Source organism: Colletotrichum destructivum, chromosome 8 (assembly GCF_034447905.1).
Source record: "Colletotrichum destructivum chromosome 8, complete sequence".
NCBI lineage: Eukaryota > Fungi > Ascomycota > Sordariomycetes > Glomerellales > Glomerellaceae > Colletotrichum > Colletotrichum destructivum.
Genome location: NC_085903.1, coordinates 3049660 through 3067849, shown reverse-complemented (window position 1 = coordinate 3067849; position 18190 = coordinate 3049660). Strand labels below are relative to the sequence as shown.

General features: G+C 56.1%; 6 protein-coding genes across 6 annotated transcripts; 3 read left to right on the top strand and 3 right to left on the bottom strand.

Annotated features, from left to right (window-relative positions):
* Positions 1 to 853: 853 nt before the first annotated feature.
* Positions 854 to 3709, top strand: CDEST_12800 (Putative major facilitator superfamily, MFS transporter superfamily). The gene has a single exon (XM_062928956.1). It carries the CDS (start codon positions 1148 to 1150, stop codon positions 2531 to 2533), a length of 1386 nt encoding a protein of 461 aa, XP_062785007.1. The 5' UTR covers positions 854 to 1147; the 3' UTR covers positions 2534 to 3709.
* Positions 3710 to 4806: 1097 nt separating this feature from the next.
* On the top strand, positions 4807 to 6330 carry CDEST_12799 (Putative flavoprotein WrbA). Its single transcript, XM_062928955.1, has 3 exons — positions 4807 to 5201; positions 5386 to 5471; positions 5532 to 6330. The coding sequence occupies exons 1-3, from the start codon at positions 5175 to 5177 to the stop codon at positions 6031 to 6033; spliced, it is 615 nt and encodes a 204-aa protein (XP_062785006.1). The 5' UTR covers positions 4807 to 5174; the 3' UTR covers positions 6034 to 6330.
* A 395-nt stretch (positions 6331 to 6725) lies between these two features.
* CDEST_12798 (putative methyltransferase-like protein) lies at positions 6726 to 8679 on the bottom strand. The gene is made up of 4 exons (XM_062928954.1): positions 7903 to 8679; positions 7579 to 7793; positions 7313 to 7514; positions 6726 to 7254 (listed from the first exon to the last, which is right to left on the bottom strand). The coding sequence occupies exons 1-4, from the start codon at positions 8166 to 8168 to the stop codon at positions 6939 to 6941; spliced, it is 999 nt and encodes a 332-aa protein (XP_062785005.1). The 5' UTR covers positions 8169 to 8679; the 3' UTR covers positions 6726 to 6938.
* Positions 8680 to 9657: 978 nt separating this feature from the next.
* CDEST_12797 (uncharacterized protein) lies at positions 9658 to 11244 on the bottom strand. Its single transcript, XM_062928953.1, has one exon. The coding sequence runs from the start codon at positions 11034 to 11036 to the stop codon at positions 10059 to 10061; it is 978 nt and encodes a 325-aa protein (XP_062785004.1). The 5' UTR covers positions 11037 to 11244; the 3' UTR covers positions 9658 to 10058.
* Position 11245: 1 nt separating this feature from the next.
* On the top strand, positions 11246 to 13867 carry CDEST_12796 (Putative Cytidyltransferase-like domain, rossmann-like alpha/beta/alpha sandwich). Its single transcript, XM_062928952.1, has one exon. It carries the CDS (start codon positions 11829 to 11831, stop codon positions 13071 to 13073), a length of 1245 nt encoding a protein of 414 aa, XP_062785003.1. The 5' UTR covers positions 11246 to 11828; the 3' UTR covers positions 13074 to 13867.
* Position 13868: 1 nt separating this feature from the next.
* CDEST_12795 (Putative major facilitator superfamily, MFS transporter superfamily) lies at positions 13869 to 16873 on the bottom strand. Its single transcript, XM_062928951.1, has 2 exons — positions 15163 to 16873; positions 13869 to 15059 (listed from the first exon to the last, which is right to left on the bottom strand). Exons 1-2 carry the CDS (start codon positions 15846 to 15848, stop codon positions 14102 to 14104), a joined length of 1644 nt encoding a protein of 547 aa, XP_062785002.1. The 5' UTR covers positions 15849 to 16873; the 3' UTR covers positions 13869 to 14101.
* Between the last annotated feature and the right edge of the window lie 1317 nt (positions 16874 to 18190).

The following is an 18190-nucleotide window of genomic DNA, read 5'->3' as shown; positions in this document are numbered from 1 at the left end:
GCACCATCACACACCAAAACCCCCCTAGCGAGAATCGGCCCGCCCGTCGTCGTCGATATTGAGAAGAGGAAAAAAAATCATTCCACTTTCCCTTTGGGAATCATTGACCGAGTGCCAGCCTGCCAGGTGGAGCGGGAGGCCCAGGCCCAGGAATGCAATTAGCGGAGACGGCTCCAGAACGGGAGTTGGCATCGGCAATTTCTCGAGGCAGTGAACGGCCTGAGATGATGGATGTTCGTTCCTATCTATCAATGTTTCGACTGACGCTGGGCCGTCGCGACTCATTTACTCGGCGGTGTCCAGACGACCAGCGCAGGACATATCAACTGGGGCGCTATTGCCGCGCCGAAGGCTTTTGTTGGAACCCCAGGCGGTATTACTGCTGTACATCTCATTCGTCAAGTCCTCGCACCCGTCTCGATGCAATCCGAAAGCAAACCCTGACGACGGAGTCAATAAAAGTCCATCATGGCTTCAAACAGGCAGGTGTTGGCTGGGCGCAGCCCGTCGGCACCGTTCTCCGACTGCAACCTAATACCTACCCATGTAATCAATCTTCCTGAACTTCCCGCCGTATCGGGCCCAGTTGGGTGGCGGATCACACCCCCCCCTCTCCCCTCTGATATGCAACAGAGTCCATCAAAGGATCTTTCAATTCCCTCCTCCAATGGCCTTGCTCGCGCCCTTCAATCTTGGACTCGAGAGTGCGAAACAGTGGATCCGGGTGGTGCAATCTGGGTCCCCTTTTTCAGCCTCTTGTCCAGCCGACTCTTATATCCGGGGGGGGGGTTCGTCCCGCCCTCTATGCCGTCACGGCACCGCTCCCTCCCGATGGATTCCTGGAACCAATCCAGTCCAGTCCACTCTTTTCTCATTCAAAATATTTTCAAGCTGTGTATTTGGACGCCGAAGGATCGAGTTTGACGGACAATGTTTAATATCTAATTCTCCTATCCTCCCATCTTCATTCACCGCGTAGCAACGGATTTGTTTCCAAGTGTGTCTGCCGAGGTTCGCCACTCGGCGTCGCCATAACGAAGTTGACCTGCCAAGACTCAAACGATTGCAAACGGACAAGGAAGCCCCTCAAAGCAAGGAAGAGCATCCCAATTGTTCCTCGGGCACACAGTATTCACCAACGCTTATCATGACGGTCCGAAATCCCGACGTGGACGAGAAATCCGGCGCCGCCCCGGGCCTCCGCTCGAATACACCCTCCGAAACAACCCTCACCCCGGCCGCCGGCCCGAACGAGAACGACATTACCAGCGCCACCGCCGCCGCCACCGTACCGCCACCGCCGCCATCGACCTCCGTACCCGGCCCCGTCCCGGACGGCGGTCTCGAAGCCTGGCTTCAGGTGCTCGGTTCTTGGGTGATCCTCGCCCAGACCTGGGGCCTCGTCAACACTTTCGGCGTCTACCAGACCTACTATGAACGCACCCTCCAGGGCACGACCCCTTCCGCCATCTCCTGGATCGGTTCCATCCAGGGCGCCCTTCTGATGATGGTCGGCCCCATATCCGGGCCCCTTTACGACGCCGGCTACTTCCGCGAGCTTCTCTGGGCCGGCGTGTTCCTCATCCTCCTCGGCCTGTTCATGACGTCCCTCTGCACCACCTACTGGCAAGTCCTCCTCGCCCAGGGCGTGTGCGTCGGCCTCGGCTGCGGCCTGACCTTCCTCCCCTCCACCGCGATCCTCAGCCAGTACTTCAATAAGCGCCGCGCCCTCGTCATGGGCATCGCCGCGACTGGGTCGCCCATAGCGGGCATGTGCTTCCCCATCCTCTTCGGCCACCTCGAGCCCAAAATCGGCTTCGGCTGGGCCACGCGCATCATCGCCTTCATCCTGCTGGGCCTGTCCGTCATCCCCGCAGTCACGATGCACACCCGCCTCCCGCCCTCGGGCCACAAGCGCTCCCTCATCGATAAGACGGCTCTGCACGACCCGGTCTTCATGCTCGTCGTGGCCGGTTCCTTCATCGGTTTCCTGGCCATGTATGTGCCGTACTTTTACATCCAGCTCTTTGCCGTCAACCACAGCATCGGCCCGGCAGACTTCTCAGCATACTTCGTCACGCTTCTTAGTGCCGGGAGCATCCCGGGCCGAGTGATACCGAACTATCTGGCAGACAAAGTTGGCGCGCTGTATATGCAAATCTCTGTCGCTGCGGGTTCGGCCGTGCTTATGTTCGCTTGGCTGGGCATTCGAAATATGGCTGGTCTTGTCGTCTTCGCCATCCTGTATGGTCTGTTCTCCGGCGGCATGGTGAGCGTGTCGCCAACCGTCGTCGTCAGCCTGTCACCGGATCTTGGCCGCGTGGGAACCCGCATGGGCATGATGAACTTCATTGCGGGTATCGCCATCCTCGTCGGTACGCCGATTGCCGGTGCCATCTTGGGCGACTACAGTGAAGTCGCCTGGCAGTCCATGATCGGGTACGGGGCGGCGGCGTTGACGGCTGGCTCAATGTGTTTGACCTTATCAAAGATCTTTCAGTTAAAGAAGACTGCCCGGGATTTGAAGGCTTGATGGTGCTCTAGCATTTTACTATGACAGTCGGAGTGGGAAGCACCTGTCATGTAGATAGATTTATACCCTCTCTCTCAAGAACGAATGAAGCTGCTTGTTACTTTGAGATGCCGTCGCTGGTTCATTTATGAGCTAAACGATGCAGCAAGCACTGTCGAACGAGGTTAACCTGAGAGTAAGACGGCCAGGCTCTGGTCCAATCAAAGGCCGCTTCTCCCAGCGAAGGCTTGGACGGCTTCGTCAGTGGACTTGTTAAGAATTTATAGTGAGGTTGGAACAAACAACGCTTGATGGCCTTCTCCCCCAGAACCACATCTCTTAGCCATTCTTGAGAGAAGGGGAATGCTGTGTTTCGTAAGTTCAGAAATGCCGGTGCAAAAACACAAGAGCTTGATGGTGAATCTGAGCAGTTCGTCAAAAAGGCGGCGCCCCCTGCACAATAACGTTCTTTTGAGTAACCTTCTGACTTGTATCCCCAACATGGCGAGGTAGAAAGAGGTTCGAAACGTGCTCGATGTCTGCTTCCATCAGCAGCGCCGGGTCATGATAAAGCCTCGGGGCTATTTCCATGAGGAGCTTATTGCATAGTTGCTGCGGGTTTGCTTTCTGTGCTTCCTGATCAGGCCCCTACGAGAATGTGAGACTTATCGCAGAGACAGGCGGAAGCCACTCAGTTCGTTCCTCGGGACGCGGGCAGGGTCCAGCATGTATCGGCTTGTTGAGTCATGAGCTGCAATCCGAAGACTAGATCGGATCTCGGTGGACATAGTTCTGCTGTAAGTACTCAGGCATGACGTTAGGGCTCTTCGAGCCAGGGCATCTTGAGTGAGCCATGAAGCCAATGTAGCGAATCCGTGAAAGCGACGCCCCCTGAGTTGACCCTATCACGATGGCTGGTGGCGTCTCGGACCCGTTTGCCATCCTGTATGTTGCTGATTCATCCCTTGGACCGTGTTTCTGGCGTAGCTTAGCCAACGCTTAACTCAGACCCGCGCGCGAGGTGACACCCGGCGTTGTGGGGTCGACGAACCCCACCAACTGCTGATCTGAGCTTGGCAGCTCGATCGTGTGTGCGTGTCCATCCGTTGAAAAATTCCTTTCCAAGCTGTAGTGTAAATGATCGAGCGATTGAAGGCGAAAGATTGAAGGAACCACGAGCGAACTAGAAGCAACGACCACGGCCCACGGCCTCAGTCCGTACCAGAAGGGAGACAGATTGGAAGGTGCACGCCTCATGGTGGCCGGTGCTTTCTGCAGCGGCTCCGACGTGCGGGGCTCTGATTGGGATGGCCCAACAGAAAAATGGGTCTTTTTGAGCTGTGTGATTGTACGTACCGAAATCCGTCAGCTTCGCAAGGGAAGGCATGGCCCATTTGTCAGTTACCACTAATCTTTTGTACGTATGTTTGCTCTCATGTGGCATGCATCCCGTTTCCAGCTAGCCTGGCCTAGCTTGGCTGTACCTTATCCGACCATGGCCGGCTGCAAAGCCTTAGAACACAGATGAGACGAGCATGCATACCCGTCTAGTCTACTGCGTGAGTTCATCTCGCGCGGAACGACTCCGAGAGAACAAGGACTAGTACTTGGAAAGTGACGTGCCGTGCCGTGCTACTCGAAAAAATGAACGATGACACTCGACAAGGCACCAGAGCAAGGGATTACCTGTGTATTCGTAAGGCTTATGAAAACTAGATGTGTTGTTAAGCACTTATTCAGCACCCACGCACGACCTCTCGATACCTTGCCGCATTGCAACACCCCCGCGGTTGCGATAGGTTTGCAACCCGGTTACACTGTATTTCCATAGCGTGGCATGCTGCGCGCGCAGCAGCTTGACAGGGCTCGGATGGGTGGAAAGGGAGGGGCGGGTGGGTGTTCTCCGGATGTCTTGCATCACATCACCGCGCCAAAAACGAAACGAATGATCTGAGGTGCCTATCGCATCTGCAGGTATGCTGAAGAGACGCTCACCGTATCGTCCAGATTTACATCACCTAAGGTACCCAGATACCAACGTGGCACACAGGCGTACCTACAGCGACAGCTAACTTGCGCGAGATTGGTACATTGAGGTACCAACCCCTTCTCCCACTGGAAGAACTGGACGGGTTGAAAGCGAAGCCCCCTCCTCCCTCCTTACCTAGGTAGGTATGCTCATGGAAGCATGGCTCCAACAGCGGAGGGGCAGAAACCGATACGTACCCCATCCGACCCCGTCATTGGCCAACCTTGAGTATCTAGCTCCCTTGCACGAGCTTCCTGACTGCTTGCTGACATCTCCTTACCTGAGCTACCTTGCCGATGGACCTGATGAAACCGTATCGCGTCGGCCGGCCATCGCCAGTCCATTCCTTTCAAGCCGACCACGTACCAAATCACCAAGGGTACCCGACTGGCCTTGGCTCGCGCAGCCCAGCGAGCTAGGCAACGTGCCTTTGATTCATTCCCCTCTCCTCGTCTCCGCTCCTGGACGTGCCAGAAGCCATGCCGTCGTCGATATAAGACCATGTTCCCCTCCCCTCCTCTGCTGCTCATTGCTGCCTCACTCCTCCAAGCACATCTTTGTTAATCACTGGTTTTCTCCCTCATCTCTCACTCATCTCTCTACCCGACATCATACATCCATCTGGCTTTCACCATGGCTCCCAAGATCGCCATTGTCTATGTAAGTTTGCCTCACTTCTTTCCCAATCGGGCAATTTTCTTCCCTCACCCGCCCTTTGCCCCACTTCTCCCATCGTCTGGTCATGCCGCACCCGTTGGACGCGTTGATGACCACCACAATCCCCCAACTCACACCAGAGCCCATTGTCTCCAATACCGCTCTTCTAACACCACGGCTTTGATAGTACTCCATGTACGGCCACATCCGCCAATTGGCCGAGGCTGAGAAGAAAGGCATCGAGAAAGCCGGCGGCACTGCCGATCTCTTCCAGTACGTTCCTCCTCCGCCATGCGAACCAGCCAGAGGTTTGGACTAACACCAACCCACCAGGGTTGCCGAGACCCTCCCTGAGGAGGTCCTCGCCAAGATGGGCGCTCCCCCCAAGCCCACCGACGTCCCCGTCCTCAGTGACCCCAGCACTCTCGAAGCCTACGACGCCTTCCTCATCGGTATCCCCACCAGATACGGCAACTTCCCCGCCCAGTGGAAGGCTTTCTGGGACAAGACCGGCAAGCAGTGGAGCTCCGGCGGCTTCTGGGGCAAGCTGGCCGGCCTCTTCATCTCCACCGCCTCCCTCGGCGGCGGCCAAGAGTCCACCGCCATCGCGGCCATGTCTACCTTCGCCCACCACGGCATCATCTACGTCCCTTTCGGATACGCCAAGGCCTTCCCTCTGATGGCCGATCTTTCCGAGGTCCACGGCGGCGGCCCCTGGGGTGCCGGCACCTTTGCCGGCGCCGACGGCTCCCGTCAACCCACCGCCAAGGAGCTCGAGATCGCCACCATCCAGGGCGAGGCCTTCTACCAGACCGTCGCTAAGCACGTCGGTTGACTGCATGGCAGCGAGGACGGAGCGAAGACTGAGAAGGAGACATCCGGCGGGACCAATGGGTCCACAGAGCCGGTCCCGCCGGCTCCTGTGAAGAAGGATGATGCGCCAGCGACGGAGACCCGAAAGGCCCCGCAGGAGTTGGACGACAAGGACGTCAAAACGGGCCCCTGCGGTCTGCCGAACAAGTGCGTCGTGCAATGAGAGGCATGCAAAATCAAATACCGTAAAACTTATTCAAAATATGATACCACGTTCTCCTTCAAACGAGTTGCACCACAATCAGCCACAACTGTTGTAGTATCCAGGAGACGGCATTAATCTACCAGGACAAAGGCATTCGGAGACGCTTGAGTGCTTTTTGTTTCATCAATATATATGCTATGCAGTTTTGAACGAAACAGAGGGTTGGAGAAACAATGCCCTCAGCGCGCTCATGAAACAATACAACCATAGTCCTAGGTGGGTTTATGGCCATTCCTTTTAAACCGACGTCCGTACAATGGTATGATAGCCCCCTACGTACTACGAAATCGAAACTCCCATAGGGCCGACCAACATGCTAGCCTTACCACGTTTTAAGACTTTCCAAGGTCTGACTTGATTGAGATGCATGCCCGTGGTATGTCTTGCGAGCGTCGATGGTCATGGATGAACTGTCACCGAAGGGGCACGGGGCCCAATGGGAATCTTGTCTGTATTTGAGCTAGGCCCTGTCCGCAGCTCTCTAATCACAAGCAACTCCTGTTACTTTGGCATAATCTTCCCAGTGCGTCATTCTGCAAGTAAAAAATGCAGGTTTACAGTCATTTTCTCTGACTTCTTCGGTAGCACGCTCCTCAACTTCCGACCCCCCCCCCCCCGCCAAGTCAAGGTTAATGAAACATGTTTTTACCCCGCAATAAAATCTACAATCTTCCACCAAACAATATGTTCTTGCTGTCGTGGACATTGACCATGGTGTACTCGGCATACACCGGGTCCCCTTCGCCCACGTTCATGGTGACAGAGAGAAGGTTGGGCTCGGTCCAGGTAGGGCGCAGGCCGCGGGACTCAAGGCGCTCCCACCAGTCGAGGAATTCGGAGGAGGTCATGCCGTGACCGAGGTGTATCTCGACCATGAATTGACCGATAGGGAGCTCGCCGGCCATGATGGGAAAGTCGTTGTGAAGAGCGTCCATGGCTTCGAACTCGGCAAATTCGATATCCATCTTGAGAATGTCACTGATGCGATGTTAACCATCCGCCATTGTCCACCGAGCGCCGGAGAATAGCTGCTTACATGTATTCGTGACCGTTCATGTCCATTAAATCGCTGATGCTGTAGAATGGAGGCGATTTTGTGGTATCCGTCTTCCCAGCAATGCCGGCCTGGAGGAAGGTGGCTCTGTCACGGTTTGCGGGTTCGAGCTGCTGGCCAAAATCGACAACGGAGAAGTCGTAGGCCCAAACACGGCATTTGGTTCGGCTCAACATTTCGTTTTCTTCAAGTGTTAATACGTCAGCTATCAGGTATTCCGGAAGACCATGCAATGCCATACTACTCACCGAAACTAGACTCATCGCGAACACCAAAGGAGTAGATGATGCACTCGCGATTCTTGGGATAATTGACGTAGCGCGACATGCCGCAAACCCACTTGCCACCGTCCCCCATGCGTCCGATGCGTTCCACCTCATGAGGGCAGCTGAAGGAAGCCGGAGCGAAGTCCCAGATAGAGTAGGGGTGATTTATGTATCCATCGACGGTTTTGGAGGGAAATCTGGGGGAGGCCGGCAGTCAGTCATCTGTCCTCCGTCGAAAAAAATCATCACATGCCTTCCGATAGGGTCGGAGAGCTCAGATGGGGGATTTCGGAGGAAGCCGCTTACAGAGGCATCAAAGAGGCATCGCCGTAGTCGGTAGCAATCATGTCATGACGCTGCTGGACGGTTTTGGCCCAGATGGCCTCGGCGGTGGCCATGAACTCGCGCATTGAAACACGGCCGCCGTCGCTGGCCATGAGGCTGCTAACCTTGCTGGATGCCCACTCCTTGGCCTGATCGGGGGTACCGAGGGAGCGGAGGAGGGCGAGGGTGAAGATCAAACCTGCGGCCAGCCAGAGCATCTGGAAGATACGCTTGGAGTTTGCAGCCATGGCTGTGGTAGGAGCTGGAAGCAACCCTCTCCGTGGTTTTGGAATGGGACCCGGATGCCTCGTCAGGACTTTGGGTGTAAGCAGACAGCTGACAGTTCGTCTGCCAGGCGTACGCGTGAGAGTCGAGACCAGAGAAGGAATCAAGTCGCAGCCGTAACGATCAGCGTGGTCAAGGGATTATATATCCTGCGTACTATGGAATGAAAGACGGCGAACCGAATCTCTTCGCACCAGGATGCACTGGAAGGGTGCGAGAGGAGAACAGGGTATCGTCCGAAGGGAGCGACTTGCAGATCTGAGGCAGGTGAAAGAGCAACTGCAGGCGAAAGAAAGAGATGGAGAAAAACGGTCACTGCAGAATTGGATGGGATGACCGGAAAAGGGAGAAGGAAGAGAAAGAAAGCAAGATCAAGAAGACAGAAGAAAGTTGAAAAGTGCTGGCAGCTGCTTGCCACCCTACCCACCTAAGGTAGTCATAGGAAAGAGCCGCAGACTCGTGGACACACTGGGGTCCTCCTTCCAGAGTTTCTGTCAACTTGCCAAGAGAGACTGTGTTTGGATGCAACGGTGTGACTGCTTGCTCGTGGTGGGCAATTTCAGCGAGGTAAAGCCAGAGCAGTTGCATTTTTATGTACGATGTCTATCTTGGGGAGGGGTGAGGGGAGGGAGGGGACCGAGGGCAGACACAATGGTTCGCTTTCTCTCAAGCAGGAACCAGTACCTTGTGCCTTCCTCCTCTTACAGTGCCTTTCCGCATGATGGAAGTGCCTTCCCGTACGTACAACTTCCGCCAAACTGTCGTCCTTACCTGAGGCAGATTTACAGGTAGTACTGAAACCATGAGCGTTTGGTGTCAGGGGTGGGGACTTAAGCAAACGCAAAATGTCACTACCTACCAAAACTGACTTGTACCGCTCGCCTCAAAAAACGACTGGGAGGCGGGGAGAAAGACCTCCCCCGAGGATGTAGCTTGGCGAGGACAAAATTGGACGCCAGGAGGCCCATTGTGTGTGTTCGTGTTATTAAGCCCATCTGGTTTTTTTGTTGGTCATCTAATTCTAGGTATTAACGACATAAGTAGACATACAGAGAACATAACGAGGATACAGATAGAGTTTAGATCAATGTTTCATCCTTGGGGCGGGGTGGGAAGGAACCCAGCGTGAAAAGAGGCATCGGCCACATCATTTGGGGAGATAATACGCTGCCTCCGCCTCTAGATAATCTGCCTCCAGTCATAAACATATAAACCTACCTAATTCCATACAGAAATTCCTTATGTACCAACTCTATCACTAATACTAATCCAAACCCTAACCTCTAACGCTAATCTGATCCTTAAAAGCAGTCTAAGAGTGCATGTTTCTGAGATTTTTCTGGGATTTTCTACACCTAGAGAGAGAAAACAGTTGTTAGTAGAGAAAAGTGGAATAAATACACCTACTTTGATGGGAAATGGAGGCAGATCATTAGCCAGAGGCAGAGGCAGAATAGCATCGCCCATTATTAAGTGCAATGATTGTCCTTCTGCCATGTCAGAACACTCTCAGCGTAACCGAGCCTGTGGTTGATCCTGATATTCGGCAAACCTGCCCACGAAAGAAGATAAAAATATAAGATAAGACGAAGAAAAAAAGCCTCCTTACCATCACTCACATCACGCACTCTTCACAAAGGACGACGAGTAACAGTACGATAAACCCATATCGACGTACTTATTACGTGCAAACTTGATGCAATATCTCATAACATAGGAGCCGCATTGTGACCCTCCGTGCAGTCTTCTCTAACGGGTATTATTACTGTTTTCCGCACTTGTCATCATTCATTCAGCAGCAGCCGAGGCTGGCTCGTCCGCACCGCACAGGCCCATTGCAGCCATCCTCACTTTCACTTGAAGCTGTTGTTCTGTACCCCGAAGAAGACGAGTCCCTGGGACGACGAGTTGACCGAGCCGCGGTAGTTGCCCATTTCTGTGTCGCTGCCCGTGTTGCTCGACAAATCGCACTCCTTGACGCCGATCTCGCCGCGGATGATTTCCGTCATGGACACAAGCGGGAAGATGAGCACGAGCATCGACAGCAGCTGGCCAAAGCCCCATCTCTTCTCGCCGTCGTCCTGGAGCTCGTAGGCCGGGCCGTTGCCCCAGGCGTCCGAGGCAATGATGACACGGGTGGCGGCGCCGATGGCGGACGCCATCATGATAAGGGTGCCGACGACCTGGAACGCGCGTGAAAGGCGTGTCCTCCGAAAGCCCTTGTGGTGGAGGTACCAGCTCGCGAGGATGAAGACGATGATGTTGGCGGCAATGACGCTGATGGTGCCGAAGTAGCTCAGGCCTGTCTGAGAACCCTTGCCCGCGTCGCCGACAATCCAGACGCAGGCGACGGGCAGCTTGGACTCCTGCATGTTGCTCGACACGCCCTGGAGAATGAACACGCCGTAGGTGGTGTTGAGCGACAGGCTCAGAAGCATCAAGATCTGGCGCAGCCAACGCAAGACCCAGTCGCGGCGGAAGTCGCGGGCGAGGGCAAGTAGGGTGGCGTTGTGGACGGCGAGCGACATGTTTGTGAGCATCCAGATGATGAAGAAGTGGTAGGGCACCATCTCGTGGACCTTGGCAAGGCCAACGCATGAGATGCCGATACTGATGAGGAGCTGCTGGTCCGAGTAGCTGTTGAGGAGCTTCCGCCGAATCCGGGAAGGGTTGTCGTACATCTCGTGCACGATGATGGACATGCTGAGGACGAGGGAGACGCCAGCGGTGATGATGGCGGCGAGGATGACGCCGCGGCCAGCGACGCCGCCGTCGCTGGCCACTGGAACGTCGGGCCCGACTGTGCAGTTTGCTGGCTCGAATATGGCCATTTCTATATTGGTCTTGGTCTTGGTCTTGGTTTGGATTTTTCTCAGATCTTGATCGTCTTAGTTGTCTTCGTTTTCTTGGTCGTAGATGTGTGCGGAAACGGGAGATAGTGGTGCTGCCGCCGAGTCGATTGCAGCTCGACGGGCAACATAACTCGTGAGCGAGTATGAAAAGATGATGGCAGGCTGTAACGGAGATGGATTGAGAACACTTCTCGCCCTTCCCTCCATCTCCTTTTACTCGACCATGGTCGGTCCATGGCCCATTGGGTCTGAAGTGGAGGAACCCTCTCCTTTTTTTCCGGGACGGAGATCCCTTGCCGCCCATCGCATAGCCTCTGGGTTTCACAAGTGACGTACCGCTCAGTGCTCACTGCACTGAGTGGCAACTGGCAGGCCAATCGCCCGATTGGGCTGGACCCTGCCTATGTATGGTGGCCTGCCCAGCAGCGGGCTAAAAGCTACGTACCTCCTTCGGTGCCAGTAATACCTAGTGTGAGTAGCTACGTACCTGGCTACCTAGGTACCTTAGCTCTGGTGGAGAGCCATGCTTCTGAATTTCCCTTTGTAGGCCCTTACTGGTCGTTACTCGTCCAGACAACGGCAATGACCTCAGACTCGGCTCAGCTCAGCCCAGCTCAACTCTCCTCTTCACATCAGCACTCAATCATGTTACTTTGATGTGAAGAAGCCATCCCCGCCCTCCCCAACCCAGTATCAAAATTTTGGCTTTATCTTGCGCATGCTCACTCCTTTCCATAGCGAAAACCAGCGCCTCGTCGGAGAACAGTGAAAATGGCCTCGGAAGAGTATCCAGGTCTGCTCCTCTTGCCTTTCCCCCCTCGGCCACCATCGCGCGCCTCACTTAGCGCCGCCTATCGGCCATCGCTGCTGGCTGTTCTATCCAAGATCAAGAACCCGAATCGGTCATCCGTCCTCGTAGTAGCCGTCGTGTGCCCGCTTCTCCAAGGGGCGTCGCCCAAAACCAAGTCGCTTTCGTGGGCAGCTGCACAGTCCCTGGTTGCCGGCCTCTACAGCCTCATCGCTGTTGTGTGCGCCGAGCAAGACATTGCCACAGATATCCATGGAGGTCCCGGCTCTGTCGATGCCCGTGTCGTGCTGGTCGATCACGATGTCGACAGGAGGTTTCCTCCCGACTTCGTTGCCAACATCGAGCCCAACAACACCACCGTTGTCGACCTCCCGACCTTTGCGTCGGCCTACCACCCCTGGAGTTTCATCTTTCACGTCAACAGCGAGCAGGGCTACCGCACTCTTTCCACCTATCTCAGGTTCGCCGAGCGGAGGCAGACAATTCTTCAGTCACAGCTAATAGTCGTTGAGGCGGGGCTAAGCCTGAACCTCGAGAGCTCAGGGACCGAAAGGGCAGAGGACTCGCCAGGGTACTCCATTGTGTGTCTCGGGGGCACCTTTGACCACTTACACCCGGGCCACAAACTACTCTTGACGGCTGCAGCGCTTCTCCTTCGGGTGCCAGTCAAGGACTCGACAGCAACTTGCCGTCTGATTATCGGCATCACGGGGGACCAGCTGTTGAAAAACAAGAAGTACGCAGAACTCGTGCAGTCCTGGGACGACAGGGCTCGATTCATAGTCGATTTCCTCTCTTCGCTGCTGGAGCTGGACAAGGGCGGATGGAAGAAGAAGGCCGGCCCCGTCGCAGCCGTTACGACGCAGCCGGGCCGTCTTGAGGCGACGTTCCGCAACGGCGCCATCACTGTGGAGTGTGTTGAGATCCAAGACCCGTTTGGCCCGACCATCACACAGGAGGAGATGGACGTCTTGGTAGTTTCGGGAGAGACGCGGTCGGGCGGACAGGCCGTCAACGATAGACGGACTGCACTCGGATGGAAGCCCCTGGAGACGTACGAGGTCGAGGTGCTCGACGCCAACGATCTCGGCGACGAGGCGAGTAAGACGGATGAGAGCTTTGCGTCCAAGATCAGCAGTACGGCCATCCGGCAGCAAAAGGCCGAGACTGTGGCGAAGCTGGAGAGCAGCAAAAGCCGGCTCTCTTAGTACACTTCGGTCGAGTGCGACAAAGGCATACGATGAAGAGCAAAGTCCTTCCGAATCCAATGCCTCTCGCTGTTTGATAGGTCATAGCAGTCTGTCTTGTCTGGTCTGTTGTTCGATGCCGAGACGAGGCGAAGGCATTGCTGCATTTCAATTTCATTGGGCGAAAATCAACAAGCAAACCGTTTCTCTGTCTTCCCTGTCGTACCGAACAAGCGCTTCGTCGCACTGCCACCCTCGCTTCCCCTTGCCCTGATCGCCTGGTCGGTTGGGTCGGCCCTGGTCGAAGGTGTCGTCTGAAACGGCCTCCCGCTGGGGAAGATCCTTGAGTAGTCGGATGACTGGCCCTCAGCGTTTGTGTCTCTTGGTGTTGGGCGCCATGGCTGTGTTCGCCCGCTGCCCAGTGATGCTACAATGCTTCTAATTCGCTGTTGAAGCACCCCACCAAAAGCCGCTGCGGGAAAGGCGCCGTGGGGTGCTAATTTCCGGAGCAGCAGCACCTTTGCTCGGGCTGAACTTGGATGGCGTTTCTCGACAACGCAACCAACCGACGGAGTATTGGTTGATCGACGTGCTGGTTTCCCGGCTTGCCGTGATAGATAACCCAAAGAGAAACTTAAGATGGTGTAGATCTGCCGGTCCATGCTCTTGCAATGGCCAAAGCGCTTCCAAATTCGGACGGGATTCCACCTCACCATTTCCTGTTGGCTGTAGACCGTCAATGCACCATTGCGGGCTTTGTGCAGGTCCCATGTTGCCGTCGACAGATGGCGCGGCCGGCTAATGCATTGCTTGATGGGTCACGAGTGAATAGGGAGCACCAGAGCGAACTCGGTTCGTAGTCCAAAGCAATGCTACCGAGAGATTCCTGTAATTTCTGCGCAACCTCCAGTAACAGTCATCTAGTATGTTCTCAGTTGTTCCTAATAATCCATCGCTCTAATACGTCCATCCATGGTATCGCCGGGCGCCAAACTGAATCGAGAAAAGGAAATTTCCTTTTAGAAGAGGGAAGGGGGGTAGCTTGCTCATCACTGAGCTTGAGGCTCGACCCTGGCATCATCGCCAGACGCGTGCGCGCCCTTGCCCTTCGGCGGCGGAAGCCTCACAAAGAGAAGCAGCCCCAGGGCAGCGATGCAGAAACCAGCCACGCCCACGTACGGCAATCCGATCCAGAGGCCCCCGAGCCTCATACCCAGGCTGAAAAGCCCGGCGAGCATGGGCTCTGTGAACGTCATGCCCACCGTCTCGACGACCGAGATAATGGAGTACAGACGCGTTCGGTGCGCGGCGTCGACGTACACGGCGCAGAGGCTGCGCACATAGCTGCCCCAGCCCGAGCCAAGAGACAATATCGCGAGGCCGCCGATGAAGGCGCCGATAGTCGGCGATGCGGCCATGCTCAGGGCGCCGAGGAGAAGCGCGACGGACGACACGCGGGCGAGGAAGAGGTCGCGTCTGTTGTCATCAGTGAAACGCAGGGGCTCCGGCGTCTTGGGGGAGGCGAGCAGCTTCGAGACGCCCGGCAGGATGGCGACGATGGTGAAGAAGACGCCCAGGCCGTAGAGCGACAAGAGATAGCCCGTCTGGGACAGCGAGACGTGGTAGCGCTTCGAGGCGAAGATGGTCATGAACTGTAAGGTCGACAGCACAACTGGGTACGAGCTGAGCGTCGCCACGAGCAGCATGACGAGGGAGGGGGATGCGAGGAGGCTCAGAGACTCCCGGAGGCGGTGGAGCGTGTGCTGGATGGTGCCGACAACGGGCGACTCAGCCTCGGGCTCGTCCGCGATGGGGTCCGGCAGCACCTGGGCCGCCGTCTTCGTCTCCGGGATGAGGTGGATGGTGAAGAAGAGCGTCGCGAAGCCGGTCACGGATATCCATTCAACAACCCAGGGTCCGGTCCTCTCCATCATCCACCCGGCGACGGCGGGGGCGAAGAGGTTTCCGGCCATGGACGACAGATGAACAGCCATGAACTTTTTGGCCCTGTTGCGAGAGGTCAGCAAGAAGCGTGGGGGAAGGGGGGAGAGGGCGCGGGGGGGGGGGGGGGGATGGGTTCGCATCAGAGGGACCCGTAGAACACACGGACCTGTTTTCCGAAGTCGTGATATCCGAGAGCATGGAGAAGACGACGGCGGACAGCACGGCGTTGCCGCCGCCGATGACCTGCAGGAACGGGCCGAGCCACATGGCCTTAATCGGGATGGTCCTGGGAAAGGCGCAAATGACGAGGAACCACAGCTGGCCGAGGACTATGCCCAGCACGGCCATGGAGAAGACCCATTTCCGGCCGAAACGATCGGCGACGATACCCCAGGGGAAGGCGGCGGCGGCACCGATGGAGGCCTGCAGGGCGCTGTAGACGGCGAAGAGCATGGCGACCTTTGACTGGATGGCGTCCTCCTTGCAGCGGGCCTCGTCGATAGGGCCGCCATGCTCCGAGTGCAGCACGCCGTAGTACTCGCGACACACAATGTCCTCGACCTGGCGGGTGATGGGGATGACCCAGAGGCCGCTAGCACCGGCGCCGAGGACGATGATGGCGCAGAAGATGGCGGCGATGGCGTCGGCGTTGTGGACCTTGGGCACGTGGATGGCGGCGGCGTTGAGGAGGGAGTCGGTCCTGCTACGCCCGGCGCCGGGTCTCTTGGAGGAGGCGCCGGCAATGAGCGGGGTACCCTCGGTAGCGTTGCGGGCGTCTATCGATGTCCTGGACGGCGTGGCGTCGCCGATGATGGTGTCGTCATCGGAGACGGGATCGGTGTGTGGACGCATCTCGGGCGCCGTGTGCTGTGACGGGGGGTGGAAGGTCTGATTTGTGGTTGTGTGGTTTTGAGCCAAGCAGGCCGAGGCAGCTTAGCGCAGTGAGGACTGGGGAGAATAGTGATCGAAAGAGTGAAAGGAGGAGAGAGTGTGCGGGCGGTTCCAACACATATGAAGGAAAATGCCAAGTGAGTTGGCCGAGGTAGAGAAAGACAGCAAAATGCCTGAGAATGAGATGCGTGTTGCGCAATCCTATCCCTGGTCTGGGGGAGGAGGACGCGATGCCCGATAGGACCAGACACGCAGTCTGAACTCTGAAACGAGCGAGAGCTCTCGACTTCGCTCCCTGGGCAAAAGACGACGAACCGACGAATCGTTGGCGCGATAAGGGCGTGCTGACGACGGGCGACTAGGGTTGTCGTGGAGGGGGGAGAAGGAGAAAAAAAAACGAAATGAAGAAAATAGGGAAAAAGTAAGACGGATGAACTTTGAAGATGAGATGAAATGAGTTGAGATGAATACAGGTACGCGTGTGTGTGTGTGTGTGTGTGTGTGCGGATGACAATGAGTGAAGTGAGTGAGTGGAACTTTTGGATGCGCGCGGCCTGTCTAGCTACAGACGAACGATATGCATCTATTTGCGCGAATGATGAGCCCCGGAGGAAATGGAAAAGACAGAGAGACGCGCAACGATGACAGCAGTGTGTGTCGTCATCAACCGACGTGAAGGAAGAGGAACGAGTGACATCAAATAAGAAAAAAGGGCAGTGAAACCAATTGATATGTGCAAGTGTGTATCATGGGCCGCCCGCGGGTTCCCGCAACGCGACGGGATGTCCCAGATGGCCTACCTAGGGCTCCCCGAATGAGGTAGTAATGAGTCGCCTTTTCAGAAACCCGGTTCTCAACGATGTGGCTGAACGGTGTTTATGTCCCGTGCAGGGGGGTTCTGGAGAAGTTGAGCTGAGAGTCTTGACTGTGTCTCATTCTCACTCATGGACAGAGTGCCTGAGGGAGAGCGACAAGTTAGCGATGAATACATCGGCCGCTCAAAGTCGACATGTATCAAAACCAACGGCCGTTCGTCAACGAGTCCCTCTGACCCTCCTCAAGTCTGGCGTCATGCCCAGCCATTTATCAGCTTCTAAATCGGGAATGGCGCCCAGAGTCGACCATTCAATTTTCTAAACAGGGCATCAGGTCCCTATGCATGTTCGAACGCCGGGCGCCTCCCCATTGGGCACGGTCTTATGCGCTCTCTCTCTCACCCTCTCTCATTCTCTCCTACTCTCACTGTCTATCAACTGACGTGGCCCTGAATCAGTGCGTGCGCGGCGGCAGGGGGGATTGGTTGTCGTCGCGTATTGACTCATGAACTAATGTACGGTAAGCAGCACTTTTGCAACGGAAAGCATACGCAACACAAGCAGTCTGTTGACACCGGAAGTCGGAACTCGTACAGTTTATCACCGCGTACCGCCTGTTCATGTGTCAACTGTTGAATGAGCATCATTGATGCGTCGGCCAACATCAGCGGCTCTCTTGGACGAGGATCGGGGTCTTCAGCTTCGGCAGTAATGAAGCACGCTCATACAGGTAAGGTAGACTCACACGTCGTACCCCCAGGTCGCACAAAACAACCGACGATCTGATTCAAAACTCAACTCACGTGCCTCGAGGTTGTACACACAAGGGTTGGCTGTTCCAACGAAACCGGCGCCTCCGCCCCCAAACCCATCGAAACTCGAGTCTCCAAGCCTCTCTGTCCACATCTTTGGCATTTCACAAGTGATACCGTCCGTCCGTTCGGAGGCTCCAGCGGCCTGTCACCACACGTGTCTCGCCACAAATACCCGCCGCCGCTCGGTCTGGCAGACGGCCCTGTACTTGATGCTTTCCGACCGAGCGGTCTGATGGGGGGAGGGGAGGGGGGACACGATTGACTTTCCGTCGACCGACACTTTCCCGCTAAATGCCTCGACGGAACTCTATTTTGAAAATGAGACAACGGGGTTCGCTTCGCGGGTCTGGCCTGGTCGGTATCTCTGCGCGAGCCTACGGCGGCGCCAGCACGACAGCGATTGACCACGCATGGAAGCCTTGCGGTCTCTGCTTGCCAGGCTAAAAGAAAGCTCCCTCTGCCGTTGCAATTGAGCAGCAGTTTGACGGACCAGCGAATAGTCACCGGCGGCCAGTCCGGTCGTGGAGGCTGGACGGCTTCGCTATTCACACAGGAGATGAGGTGCACGGGTGCACCTGGCGCGTCGAAGGCCATCGCCGTGACGGCGTTTTCCGGTATCATGGATGGATCGTCCCGAGCGCGCGGTTTGCACACTCGCCGAGTTGATGTGAGG

What these genes read in the sequence shown, in the direction of transcription:
- CDEST_12800 (XM_062928956.1), top strand. Translation starts at nt 1,148, where the DNA reads ATGACGGTCCGAAATCCCGACGTGGACGAGAAATCCGGCGCCGCCCCG.
- CDEST_12799 (XM_062928955.1), top strand. Translation starts at nt 5,175, where the DNA reads ATGGCTCCCAAGATCGCCATTGTCTAT. An exon ending in CCAAGATCGCCATTGTCTAT is followed by an intron (nt 5,202 to 5,385) that starts GTAAGTTTGCCT and finishes CGGCTTTGATAG; the next exon opens with TACTCCATGTACGGCCACAT. An exon ending in GGCACTGCCGATCTCTTCCA is followed by an intron (nt 5,472 to 5,531) that starts GTACGTTCCTCC and finishes CCAACCCACCAG; the next exon opens with GGTTGCCGAGACCCTCCCTG.
- CDEST_12798 (XM_062928954.1), bottom strand. Translation starts at nt 8,168, where the DNA reads ATGGCTGCAAACTCCAAGCGTATCTTCCAGATGCTCTGGCTGGCCGCA. An exon ending in TCGCGATGAGTCTAGTTTCG is followed by an intron (nt 7,515 to 7,578) that starts GTGAGTAGTATG and finishes TAACACTTGAAG; the next exon opens with AAAACGAAATGTTGAGCCGA. An exon ending in ATGAACGGTCACGAATACAT is followed by an intron (nt 7,255 to 7,312) that starts GTAAGCAGCTAT and finishes ACATCGCATCAG; the next exon opens with TGACATTCTCAAGATGGATA.
- CDEST_12797 (XM_062928953.1), bottom strand. Translation starts at nt 11,036, where the DNA reads ATGGCCATATTCGAGCCAGCAAACTGCACAGTCGGGCCCGACGTTCCA.
- CDEST_12796 (XM_062928952.1), top strand. Translation starts at nt 11,829, where the DNA reads ATGGCCTCGGAAGAGTATCCAGGTCTGCTCCTCTTGCCTTTCCCCCCT.
- CDEST_12795 (XM_062928951.1), bottom strand. Translation starts at nt 15,848, where the DNA reads ATGCGTCCACACACCGATCCCGTCTCCGATGACGACACCATCATCGGC. An exon ending in ATCACGACTTCGGAAAACAG is followed by an intron (nt 15,060 to 15,162) that starts GTCCGTGTGTTC and finishes CTCTCGCAACAG; the next exon opens with GGCCAAAAAGTTCATGGCTG.